Source organism: Haplochromis burtoni, unplaced genomic scaffold, assembly GCF_018398535.1.
Source record: "Haplochromis burtoni strain Fernald_Lab_line unplaced genomic scaffold, NCSU_Asbu1 Contig_4, whole genome shotgun sequence".
Classification (NCBI taxonomy): domain Eukaryota; kingdom Metazoa; phylum Chordata; class Actinopteri; order Cichliformes; family Cichlidae; genus Haplochromis; species Haplochromis burtoni.
The window spans coordinates 3,222,530-3,236,334 of record NW_024582365.1 but is presented as its reverse complement, the minus strand read 5'-3'; the positions used below and the strand labels follow the sequence as shown (position 1 = coordinate 3,236,334).

The 13,805-nt window shown below is 40.6% G+C and overlaps 1 protein-coding gene across 1 annotated transcript; it reads left to right on the top strand.

Moving 5' to 3' along the window:
• Positions 1-2,981: 2,981 nt before the first annotated feature.
• zgc:92907 (ALG13 UDP-N-acetylglucosaminyltransferase subunit) lies at positions 2,982-10,105 on the top strand. Its single transcript, XM_005913302.3, has 4 exons — positions 2,982-3,183; positions 5,220-5,382; positions 8,889-9,027; positions 9,127-10,105. Exons 1-4 carry the CDS (start codon positions 3,103-3,105, stop codon positions 9,236-9,238), a joined length of 495 nt encoding a protein of 164 aa, XP_005913364.1. The 5' UTR covers positions 2,982-3,102; the 3' UTR covers positions 9,239-10,105.
• The last annotated feature ends 3,700 nt before the right edge of the window (positions 10,106-13,805 follow it).

The following is a 13,805-nucleotide window of genomic DNA, read 5'->3' as shown; positions in this document are numbered from 1 at the left end:
AGCAATACCGGTATCCAGTGGACCTTCACCAAACAGCTGGAGGACCTGGATTTTGCAGACGACGTCAGCCTTCTGTCCCATAAGCAGCAACATGCACAGTCCAAGCTTACCCGGCTCGGTGAAGAGGCAGAAAAGCCCGTCCTGAAGATTAATGTCAGAAAAACAGAGGTGATGCGGCTGAACAACCGACAAAAACATCCACAGCAGCTACAGGGAGAAGACTTAATGGGAACTGACCGCGTTGTCTACCTAGGAAGCGTAGTCAACAGTGATGGCAGTGCAGATGAAGATGTTAGGAGCTGGATCAACAAAGCAAGGCTTGCATTCAACATCCTGCGACCCATCTGGAACTCCAAAGCCTTATCTCAGCGCAGCAAGATCCGCATCTTCAACACCAATGTGAAAGCAGTCCTCCTGTATGGGTCCGAGACATGGCGGGTGACCAACACCATTACCAGTAAGATACAGATCTTCATCAACAAGTGCTTGCGACACATCCTCAACATCAGATGGCCTGAGAAGATCTCGAACACAGACCTATGGAAGAGAACCAGACAGAACCCAGTTGATCAAGACATCAAGAAGAGAAAATGGGGCCGGATTGGCCACAAAATTCGACAAACCTTTCGACAACGTCACAAGGGTTAGGGGAACCCACAAAGAAAAAGGAAAGTGGGGAGACCCAAACAGACGTGGAGAAGATCTGTCGAGAGTGAAGTAAAGGCCGCTGGAATGGCCCCTTCAAGTGACCAAGTGGAGTTATTTATGAACAAAGCCTGTATATACTCATACGTCTTTGTGTTATTTTTAACCAATAAACATTATTCCTGTCACGTAAATTTGACTATTTGTCCTACAATGTCCCATAAAAAGTACAACATATTTACAGGAATTGGCCCTCTGAAGTGGAAATATACAGTACTGTATGAGAATTTGATGGTTGTCGTTGCAGCATGGACAGCTTTGAGCCCAGCCGTGTTGTTGGTGCCATGTCTGTGAAAGAGACCTGGCAGGGCTCACTGTAAAGCCACAGTGAAGTAAATGGACAGCAGCTTTTCATCATTAGTAGTCCAGGTGTGCCTGCAGCTACCAGTCCTGCATTCATTATGATGCTACACAATGAGTGTGTGCTGAGCTTTCAGGAGCTTGTTCAGGTGTGGCCAGCTGGTGCTTAATCCGTTTGCACTGATGTTTAATCAGATTTCACAACAACCCCTTTGACCTGTCACAGGAAAAACACAGCTGAAACAAAAACAAATGACTCAGCCTTCCAGCCAGAGTTCACCTGGTAACAACCCAGCACGTTATCATTTAAACCAGAACTACAAACCAGCTCTTACTGGAGTGTCGTGAAGATATTAAAGGCAGGATGATAGTTAACTTCCTCCAGTTAAACAGTGACAAAACTGAGGCTATCATCTTTGGTCCTGCCAAATCTAGGAGTGCTTTTGACAGCAATTTAGGTAATCTCATCCCATATTTAAAGTCTCATGGAAAAGACCTGGGTATTATTTTTCATCCGGGGCTTCGCTTTGACAAACAAATTTGTTCCGTTGTCAAAAAATAGCTGCTACCAGTTAAAAACCATTAGCAAACTCAAATCTTTCCTTCTTTAAATGATCTGGAAACAGTCGTCCATGCCTTTATTACTTCACATTTGAATTAATGTATCCATCCATCCATCTTCATCCGCTTTATCCGAGGCCGGGTCGCGGGGACAGCAGCCTAAGCAGAAAGGCCCAGACCTCCCTCTCCCCAGCCACCTCCTCCAGCTTATCCGGGGGAACACCAAGGCGTTCCCAGGCCAGCCGAGAGATATAATCTCTCCAGCATGTCCTGGGTCTGCCCCGGGGCCTCCTCATGATGGGACATGCCTGGAACACCTCACCCAGGAGGCGCCCAGGAGGCATCCTTGTCAGATGCCCGAACCACCTCAGCTGGCTCCTTTCGATGTGGAGCAGCAGCGGCTCTACACTGAGCCCCTCCCAGATGGCCGAACTTCTCACCCTATCTCTAAGGGAGAGGCCAGCCACCCTTCGGAGGAAGCTCATTTCTGAATTAATGTAACTCTTTAAAATTTGAGCACATCACTCCAGTCTTGGCCTCGCTACACTGGCTGTCTGTCTATTTAAAAATTCACTTTAATAGCACACTGATTGTTTTTAGGGCTCTTAATAAACAAGCCTGGCTTATATTACCTTCTTTTTCATTTTCATTCAGCTCCCAGGTCTGTCAGATCCACAAGCCAAGATCTCATGAATATGTTCCAAGGTGAAACAAAGAGCTGACAGTCTTTGCAGTCGCTGCTCCACATTTGTGTTGAGCATCCTTCAGCTCTGCTTTTAAGTCTGGGCTAAAACCCCACATTTTCACTCATTTGTTGTAATATCTGTAACTCTACATGCCACGTTACTGTCCTCTGGTTATTGTTGACTCTATGTGTCTCTTTTGTTCTGTATTCTGTGCCAATTTTTACTTTTTTATAATGAAATCACATTCCTCTGTGTGTATAGGTGTCCTTGGGTCAGTTAAAGCACATGTATTTATGTGCTTTACAAATACATTGTTCTTACTCCCTTTTATATTGTTGTCTTTGTCACCATTATCTGCTCTCTGGATTCCTTATGACATAATAATTTTTTATTATGATAACCTGCAAAATGTTGAAATGTAGTCTGATTATACCATTGTCCTCATCATAATCAATATTATTAGTATAAATAATAAACATGGGACATTATGTTTGTGTTTCATGGTGAAAAATATGTTGAAAAACCAAACGATTCCTGGAATTATTAATATTTTTTCATTCATGTTACCCTGCTCTTGCTTAACATTCCTGTCACTGAATCGACACCTTCCTGCATAAGCAGTAAACTGGTATTTTTCCATGCTGCAGCTCACACATACACACAGTACCCCTCGCAGAAACACCTCCGGTCCTATAGGTGGCGCCATGACGCGTTGTACGTCATAGCTGTGACGCCATCGGCTCTGAAGCGGAAGTAGCTGTCAGGTCTGCGGGTGCACGACGAAGATGTGGATGAGATGAAAACTGAAGTGCGTAAATTTAGAAAACCCGGGCAATTTCGCTGAGCAGACATGAAGACGGTGTTTGTAACTGTCGGCACCACGAGCTTCGACGAGCTGATTGAGAGCATCACTTCCTCTGAGGCCACTCAGGTGAGGGAAGTTACCTGAGGAGTTATTGAAGATGTGAATAGTGTGCAATGAAACCACTGAAATCAACAGGGCATAAGCCGTAGAGCTTTTAAAATCTATGAGCTCCCTATTATTTTTATGCAGGAATACTTTTATCTGTGACCAATATAAGTGGGCTAAATGTGCTCTGTTATTGTGCGGACAACCTCCCAGTGGAAGTTATCTCTGGCCATCTGTACATGTATTCACCGGTCAATTTATTAGGTATACCTTGCAATGACTGGTTTGGACTCCCTTTTGTCTGCAAAACTGTCTTAAATCTTTATAACATTCACTTATAACATATAACGAGGTGCTGAAAACATTCCTCACATAGTTTTGTTCATATTAACATGCTGGCGTCACATAGCTGGTGCACATCCATGACGGGAATCTCCCATTCCAACATATTCCATAAGTGCTCCATTTGATTTAGATTTGGTGACTCGTTGTCTTGTTCGGGAAACCAGGCTGAGGATTATGTGAGCTTTTTAACACGGTGTTATATCCTGTTGGAAGCAAGCATCAGAAGATGGTACACTGTGGTCATAAAATGAAAGATATAGTCAGAAATAATACTCTTAGACTTTAAATGATAATCAGTTGGCACTGAGAATGCAAAGAAATGTCAACAACACCATTACGCCAAAGGCAGCATGGAGCCGTGCTTTCATGATCCTACTGTTTGAATGTTCAAGCAGAAATCAAGACTAATCAGACCAGGCAACATTTTCCGGTCATCTGTTTTCCACCGTTGGGGAGCTCATGTGAATTTTAGTCACAGCTGCCTGTTCTTAGCTGACGGGAGTGGCACCCGGTGTGCTCTTCTGCTGCCCAGCTGTTATGTGTTCAAAGATGCTCATCTGCATACCTTGATTGTAACAAGTGGTTATTTAAGTTGCCTTCTTATGATCTTAAAGCAGCCTGGCTATTTTCCTCTAACCTCTGGCATCTACAAGGCATTTTTACCCAGATGTTCACCTAATATTTTCTGGGTTTTTTTGTTTGTTTGTTTTTTAACCATTATCTTATGGTTTTGTAAGAATATCACAGTAGATCAGACGAGTTGCTCAAATACTGAGACTAACAACAAGGCCACTTTCAAGTCAGTTAAGTCCTTTTTCTGATGCTCAATTTGAACTTCAGCAGGTTGTCTTGACCATGTATTCAGGCACGGAAACATGGTCAACACCAGTTGCTACCATGTGATTGGTAGATTGGATATTTATCTAATGAGCAATTGAAAAGGTGTACCTAACAACATTTAAAATAACAGTATTAGTAAGAGTAGAATTTCATTCATGTGTGCAAAATAAAATACCGAACAATAAATATTTCTCTTCACCAAAATGGTCTCAGTATGTGCTACAGTAACTTAAATGTCTGTTAGAGCCCTAAATTTGCATTTTGTTTGATTTCTTTTTTAAAAATCTCCCTTCAGCACCACAGTAATCATTTTGTCTTACTAATTTTCTAACAATATTGAAGAAATATAACTATAACGTGACAAAATATGGAACAAGTGAAGCGCTGTTCTCGAGCTTGATGGAAAATTAGCTGCCATTAAACAGGATGGGCAAATATTTATCAATTAATCCTGAACTACAACATGTACCATTATGTAGATAAATTAATTATAGGAAAATCTGTATAATAATAATAATAATAATAATAATAATAATAATAATAATAATAACAAATCCAGTATTCACAGCTTTTAAGTTGTGTTAGAGGTTAAAACACTGCACTGTGGTGATATAATGACATACGGGACCGTCTGTGTGCAGACAAAAGGAAATATGAAACCAAACCTGTGACGCTCGCAGGTATCAAGTTATGAATAAGGTTCTCAGGAAACCAATTCAAAAAGGTGCCGCAGGTGGCTCACACCTGCACAATGTGTATATCATATGACTGAAAGATATTCCCTCTAAAATCTTTCTGAAGTCTAAAAATGTCAATGTGTAAATTATTGATGTGAATTTGTGCTGCTTTCATACTGTTATTTTCTCCCTCAGGCTTTAAAGGCTCGTGGATATGAGCGTTTGGTGCTTCAGGTTGGAAGAGGTTCAGTTCTTCCAGCTGCTGACAGCTGTCCACACATCAGATTGGAGGCTTTTCGATTCAAAAACTCAATAGCAGAGGACATCAGTCAGGCCGATCTCGTCATCAGCCACGCAGGTAGGGCGATCAGGTGTCCTACACAGCTAATGCACTCCCGTCCCACACATGGTGACAGTTTATTTCATTTTTATTATCTCTAGTTGAAAATAAGAGTAAACAAATAGCTGGAAAAGAGATTTTTATATCTATGGATACATCTCTACAGAAACCCAAAGCGTCTGAAATTGGTTTAAATGGCTGTTGGAATTAAAAAGGTGAGATTCTTGCATAAAAGGAACCTCAGCTTCCATTTAAATTTATAAGAAACACATTCAAAAAACTTGCAGAGCCTCACTGTTGGTTGGTTGAGAGCTGCATGTAAATATCAATGCCCCTCGTGTCACAGCAGGAGTAAATGGAGGAAAGAAGATCTGCAAATCTTGAGCCTCACTCCAGCATTTCTTGAATGACTCACAGGATGAGCCAGTGTTGTGTCGACACATAACTATTGTTGCTAGCGGCCTGTCACAAAAACACATTTGTTCTAATTTCTTTAGTTCTAATTGAAAACTTGACATACCTCGACATGGTGTGCACTGTGTCCTTAAAAAAGTTTGAGTAAATGGCAAAGACCTGAGAGATGCACCTGGTCCATCTACTGTTCACTGAAGCCTCATTAGAAACGGTGTGGACGGGTGGCTGTTAGGAAGACATTTATAAGGAGGGGAAATGGAGAGAAAAGACTGAGGTGGAGCAAATTACTCAAGAACTGGACTGAAAATCAGTGGCAACAGCTTTTATGGAGTGATGAATCTAATTATGTATGCATATTTCATAAATTGCTTCATATATCATGGTTTTAAAAAAGAAGACAGTTTTTTTTTTTATTTATAAAAATATCACACCAACATATAAGTATGCAGCCAGGATCCTGCATGACTCCACTCCAGCCAAATGAAGGTTAATCCACCAACCATTGCAGCTCTGATATGGATGTGGGCCCCGTGTGTTTAATGAACACAAGGAAAGCATGCGATAATTTTTAAGTGTTAAAAGACCTTCCCGGAAAACACAAGTCAAAGCAAAAGAAATGTTTCATCAGTGTACAAACACAAGACTGATGATTAATGGTGCAGCTGTACGAGGGCCTCCGAGTGGAGTTGGAGTTACAAACAGGAGGATATTCATAACAAAGCAGTTTTCAGACAGAGCTAAACGCTTTTAAAATATGACTGAAGACCAGGCCTTTTGCCTCTAGAGGCACTTGAAGCTGCAAATGACTGTTTCCTTTACAAGTTACTACTGTGTATCTGTTGTGTAAATAGATCGGTCTGTAAAGTGTCAGAATGGCTGTAAAAGGCTGGTAGGGATGGGGATTGATAAGAAATTAGCAATTCAGATTCCATTGTCAATATCAGTTATTCATTAGATTCCTTATTGATTCTCATTGGCTCAGTTTTGAGAGTCACCACCATTGCTAAGCAGCAATAAAGAAATTACTTTCATGCAAAGTCGTTACTCATAAAGTAATTATTACACATATTACACTTACTATCATTTCCAAGGAATTAGACGACTTGGAACTGGTTTTCTACAAGAACCAGTTCCCATCCCATCCCCACAGATGGGACGCTTTTTTTTTTCTCATTTCCACATTTTTACTCCTGACCCAGTGTCTAAAACTGACAAACATCCCGAGCTTACTGTCACACAAAACAAGAGCAGAAAACTGCAGCTGGAGCCATCAGTGTTGACAAATGGTTGTCTGGTTTAAATATAGTAAATTCTTCTTTTAATCGGCTGAGTTTGCTCTTAGTCTTGAGCCACTGCTGTGTCTTTTTACTTGGTCCTGTTTTCCTCTCCCAGTAGACCCATTTACACAGAAGACATTTGACATGTCAGAGAAGGAAAAGCACAGGTGCAATTAATAACTCTCATGATGGCTGTTTTCCGTCTGGATGAGTCAGGTCTGTGGTTTGTTAATGTACTGTTGGCTCTCTAGAGAGGCCTCCTGGGATATTTAATGGGCCATTATTAATGTTATTTGTATTAATTATAAACAGGTGGTTAATTTAGAGAACTAAGAAGAAAATGTCAAATAAACTGTAGAGAAGACCGAAGTAAGGATTTAAAAATATGGTAATAATAAAAGTGCAGCTACAGTACAGTGTAAGAGTGACAAACAAAAACATTAAAGTGAACCTATTATGTTCATTTCCAGCTCCCTATTTTTCTACTTGGGCTCTATTAAAGTATATTTGTATGAGTCACAGTTAAAAATGACTCTCGTTTATCTTACTGTGCAACTCCTGAGTTTGTCCTCTGCCTGAAACGAGCTTTTTTTCTTTTTAACCCTTTAAGCCATCTGTCTTCTGACTGGCTGCCTGTCATAACCAGAAAGTTTAAACAGCGTGTAGGCGGGGCTTCAGTGCACGAGGTGGTCAAATTAGAGACATCTATTTTCAGTGATGTCTCAAAGCAAAAACAGGAGAAAAAACTGCCTGAAGCGGTTTGTTACAGCTCACAGAGATACCTTGTACATTTCCTAACCTCATTATGGGGTGGATCAGGAGGTAGAGTAGGTCAGCCACTAATCGGAAGGTTGGTGGTTCGATTCCTTTTTGCTCCGATTGCGTTTTTAGACTCATAACATCAAGATAAACACATTGGAAAGATTTCTGAGGTCCTGTTGAGACATAATTTGTCTAGAAACTCTTAATATTCTTAGATTTTTGTCATTTACATAATAGCCACCTTCATTAATTCAGCCAACAATAAACAGGCCACAGCATGCTCGTGTGATGGATTGCCAGTTGCAAGATTACAATGAAGTTGCTATAAAACTTTCCAACAAAATGTTGTTTTTTTCCCTTTAACTTGGGTTCTAGTTACAAATAATCCTGGGAATACAAACAGTGCAGCTGCCCAATAAAGACAACTGCAGATCCACCAAATGTGCTGCAGCGGGTTTCATAAGCAGAATCGTCTTTCTGCTCTGTGTTGTTGAAGAAATGGCTCAAAGGCATGTTTTCCATAGCTGTGATGGTATTTTAGTATACAGTGGGTTTACCAACCAGGAGAGTGGGTTGGTAAAGTGAGCTACTGACAAGCATACTGTTTATATAGAAGCACAAGAGGATGGGAGAGGGCAACAATCAGTGGGGTGTATAGTTTGTATATAGTTGTAAAACATCAAGGGTCAGGTAGACAATGAGGGAGTGTTGTGACAGGATCATGACTAAGACATAAACGGGTAAAACAGAGGGGTGATCAGGAAGTCACACTCCAGGGAATAGAAAACTTCCTACATGGACAGTTTGCTACTGTTTACTACTCCATAGTAGCATCGACACAGTGAGACTGTCTTGACAATCTTCAACAGCATTGACCTGCACAGAGCTGATGAGAAGCGCAGGAAGTGAGATACAGGAATGCAGCAGATAATCCAGTTAGGTTTCAGACCCTCTGCAGAGTAAAATCTCAGCGGAGAATCAAACAGATACTTATTAGCGGTGTGACGTCACACAGATACACACCCGGTGTATTCCCTGGGTAAGAATCTCAGTGTTGTTCTTCCTCCTCAGGGGCAGGAAGCTGTCTGGAGGCTCTCGGTGCAGGCAAATCTCTGCTGGTCGTAGTCAATGACAAACTGATGGACAACCACCAGCTGGAGTTGGCCAGACAGCTGCACATAGACTCCCACCTGTTGTACTGCACGTGCAGGTATGTGCTCCTATACAGAACCCACATGCAGCTGATTTATGTGAGAATTATCAGTCAGATTGAAGTAACAGCTGTTTGTCTCTGGATGAAATGTTTCAGCACCCTGACAGAAACTCTAAGGACCATGGACCTCTCAGTCCTGCAGCCCTTCCCGCCTGGACAGCCAAAGAAATTTGCAGACTTTATGGACAAAGCTCTCGGCATTAAGTGAAGCTCTATATCTGCATGATGTCGTGTTATGTACCTGTACGATACACAGATGACACTATGATGTGTTATATTTTTGTATGCAATAATGATACACATCTAAAAACAACTCAATACAACCCTGCTGTATATTTTTAATTATTTTGTATGTTCTAGGTTTGTCTTCTAAAGACGTTTTATATGAATGCATCGAATTTTAAGGTGCTCATTTCAAATGTTTGGTGTCAAGGAAAAATTGAGGAAAGAGAAAAGAGTGAAGCTCTCTGACCTAGTTACATTTCTTTATTTTGTTGACATGTCCTATTTAGATGTCTCTGTGGAGCATCCAGGTGGATGCTGGGGCGGTGGATGGGTTAAAACTGCAAGCTGTGATGGAGGGTAATGACATATCAGAGGGAGAAATGGGGGAATCTGCAGCTTTAATAGCCTGCCAGATTGTAGGTAGGTGTGTGTGTGTGTGAGAGAGAGAGAGATGCAATCCAGCTTGGGGTGCCTGCCTGAACTAGCTCACAGGCTATGCTTCATTTGTAGCTATTTTTAGAACTGCTGTTAAATTTCTTGGGGGGAAAAAGACTCGTGTGCACTGGATATGATGAATGATTTCAAGTTAAGTGAGCGTCTTTCTCTGGAAAGAATAACAGACATACTGAGAAACAATTAAAATACATTTAAAAGGTGCTGGAAGCCTGTTTGAACTTTAGAAATGATTTGGAGGTTACAGAAAGCCGAACGGGGTGAGGGTTGTAAATTATGTAGTGTTTGGTTCATTGCATCGTGTAGATTTTTCTGTAAATTTAAACATCTCTTAGACTAAGTGAAAATAATGTTTACAAGATTGCTTATTTATGAAGTAAACACGATCTGCAGTTTATCTGTTTTATTATGGTGTTTGTTAGTATTTATTGCCATGTTTGATTTATTTAAAGTCCACTGTGACTTTTTGAACGCATGTGTCATAGTCTTGAGAGACTGCTTGACTGAGGCCTAACTCTGGCTGCAGGCCTGTGATTGTGCATTTTTCCACCTCATTTATTTCTGTGTCCGCTGCCCTCCCACGACTCTGACTCGGAACAAGCTTTAGGACTTTGAAAGTCCACAAACTCCAGAACAACCTGAATAACTTTGCATGGATTTCTCAATGTAAATGATTTCTACTTCAAACAAAAGGCTGCTCTGGTTGTTCTCATGTTTGCCACAAGGGTGAGATGATGTTTAAATTTGTAGCCATGTGGGGGAATTGCTGCAGGGAGTTTTTGCAAAACAGTAGAGGAGAAGTGGTATTTTAAAATAGCTTAGCTTGGATAAGAGCCACCACCATCTGCTTCAGTGATCAGTCCAAGAGGTGCTTTAATAAATCATAGCATCAGAGAAGAGGTATACACTATATGTATCTTCGATGCTTTGAAATGAGAGGCTTTTGTTTTAATACATATTCTATGTTTTCTGTATTTGAGCCAGTGTAACACTTTAAATGCACTTTTATAGAGTCTTTGCATCAGAGGTGGAGTCAGTGGAGGACCACAAGCCTACCAAACATAGAACTGAAGCTATATCCAGTCTTTCTTTTTTCTTTCTTTCTCTCTCTTTTTTTTTTTTTTTATTACATCCAGTTTCTGGTGCTTCTGCCAGTCCTGATTGCAGTCTGAGCTGGCCAACACCTCCAGCTCTTCCAGAGGGAACTGAGGCATTCCCAAGCCAGCAAAGAAATGCCATCTCTCCAGCTGTACCCTGCGGTCTCCTCCAGGAAGAAGTTTTTTGGGGTTTTGTTTTTATTTGTTTTACAGAACCATTTCTCTATGCCCCGAAATATCTGATTTAACAAAAAAAAGGGGAAAAAAGCGCTGATTCATCTTTGAAAAAAACCTAACCTCAAGGTAAGTGGGGAGTGGGGTGATGCTAATTTATTTAACTGTGCAGATCTTAAAGGGAGATCAGTCATATAAACCAGTTTTATAGCAAATAATCTGTAAAAACGGTCACTGTCGATGATCTTTTTAAAAAAAGTACACTGTTTACATTATGTGTTAAGAGATAGTGATCCCCTTCCTGCTCTCTACACACTGCGAATCATGTGCAGATTATTACCACACTCCTCAGTATGTGAGCAGAAAATACAGATCACTTGGTAGGTAGGTAAACTCTGAAAACTAGCATAAAGTTAAATGCATTGCTTAACATAAAGTAGGACCCATTTATTGTGTAATTAGCCTATGAGCTGGTTAACAATTAAAAAAATAAATAAATAAACAAAAAAGCAAACTTAAATATGTGAGTCTTCATGGTGTGGTTCTACATGGCAGCCAAGTCTGCAGAAGCAAATATGAGTGAAAATATCACAATTTAGACGATTTGGCCTTCAGTGAATTGCTACACAGGGAAGAAAGGTTACATCAGTTTCTGTGCTGCGTCACTGCAAGTAATGACCATCCCTACAAGGGTGATCTGGCTCCTGTATTTCACGCAATATCTTTGAAATAGAGGAAAAGTGTGAATACTGGTCATGCACTGCTGAGTCTTCATTTCTTCATCGAGACAATGGTTTGCTAAACAGGAAATGATTGGTGAGAGGCAGCACGTCGCAGATTTGGCTCTTCAGCCTCTTGACAGTGTTTAAAGTCACAACAGGAAGTATTTCAGTCCACTGTGACCACAGACGCTGGAGAGCAACAACTGATAAGCTGCTAATGTTTCACCAAGTCGCAGATTAAACCTGTTCATGTCCGAATGATTGTCATTTATTGTTAACTTCCCATATTTCCACAAGTATAGATGGCTTTTAAATCAGTTTCAGTTTCAGATTTTCGTATAGGAGGAGTGAACCCGAACACGGCAGATTTTCTTCTCAGGAAAGTCCCTGGTCGTTGTTTCTAGACGAATTTCAGTGGAAGCGCAGGACTTGCTCTGAAAGGAACTCGGGTTATAGTGTAGCTTTTTTTTTTTCACCAATCAAGTGTGTCACAGCTGCTTCTGAGGAAGGTGCTAAAGGAAGTATATTCATAGACTCGAATTCTATAAACCAGGTGGTTCTTATATCGTCATCAGCTTAATTAAATAAATAATTGCTTTGATATGACAAATGAAAAGAAATATAAATGATGGGATGACACCACATAATGACACAGCGAACTTCATATAGGCAAGTACTCAAAACACATTAGTGACAGGCTATATTTGGTGTTACAACCCGAAATCAGATCTAACTGAATAGAAGCCACAAGGCACAACATGCAATCTGAGTTATTACTTGAATTTAAAGCTGCTTTCCATACATAGATACACTTATGCCAAATTCATTAGGTACACCTTAAACCTCTTATTAATGCAGATTTCTAATGATCCAATCACAGGGAATCTTCTTAGTCCGTTTAGTCATGTAGACATGATCAAGACAACCTGCTGAAGTTCAAACTATCAGAATGAGAAAGAAAGGTGATATAGGGGACTTTGAATGTGGCATGAGCGAAAGGGTGTTCTGAGTATTTCACAGACTGCTGCTCTGCTAGGATTATTTCTCACACAGCCATCTGTAGGTTTTACCAAGAATGGTCTGAAAAGAGAAAATATCCAGTGGATGGCAGTTCTCTGGGTGAAAATGCCTTGCTGATGTCAGAGAAGAGTGGCCACATTGCTTCAAGATCATAAGAATGCACATGCACAAGAAAGCTCTGAATGTATTTCAAACCTTGAAGCAGATGGACCACAGCAGCAGAAGACCACACTGGGTACTGGCCAGTAGAAGATCCTGCTGTGGTTTTTAGATGATGGGGTCAAAATTTGTTGTAAATGACACAAAAAAAATGGATTCCTCCTTCCTCATATTAGCAACTCAGGCTAGTGGTGATGTTATAATGGCGTCGGAGATATTTTTTGGCACTATTTGGGCTCTGAGTACCGACTGAGCATCGTCTAAATCCCACAGCCTTCTTGAATATCATTTCTTTATGATCACAGTGTGCCCATCTTCTGATGGCTGCTTCCTGGAGGATAACGCACCATATCAGAAAGCTCAAATTTTCTCAAACGGGCTTCTTGAAAGTGACAATTCAAGAATGTGACAATTTCACTCAAATGGCCTTCACAGTCCCATCACGGATGTACAGCTGAAACGACTTTGTGATGCTATTGTGTCAATATGGACCAACATCTCTCAGGAATGTCTCCAGCTCCTTGTTGAATCTGTGCAATGAAGAATTAAGCCAGTTCTAAATGCAAAAGGATGTCCAACCCAGTTCTAGGAAGATGTACCTAATAGAGTGGCCAGTATGTACACTTGGGCTCTTCTGTATTTTAATTTCCCCGTCAAATGTTATTTAAATCTATTACTATTCTTAACCTTCAAGTCACTGATACCACACACATATATTTAGAAGTACCTGGCTAACAGTTTTTGATTGAATCATGGGTAACAGGCTCACAGCACCAAAAGGTACTCCTGCCAGTGCCTCAAGGCAGATACTTTATGGCCCAAGTGATGATGAAAACAGCTCAGGTTAACTTCTTTTTTTTTTTTTAAGCAATTGAAACCTACAATTAATTATACTGGAGCATTTTAGAATATCTGTCATAGATAC

Coding starts and splice junctions, on each gene's coding strand:
- zgc:92907 (XM_005913302.3), top strand. CDS start 3,103: ATGAAGACGGTGTTTGTAACTGTCGGCACCACGAGCTTCGACGAGCTG. Junction 5,383..8,888: donor TCTCGTCATCAGCCACGCAG/GTAGGGCGATCA, acceptor CTTCCTCCTCAG/GGGCAGGAAGCTGTCTGGAG. Junction 9,028..9,126: donor CTGTTGTACTGCACGTGCAG/GTATGTGCTCCT, acceptor GAAATGTTTCAG/CACCCTGACAGAAACTCTAA.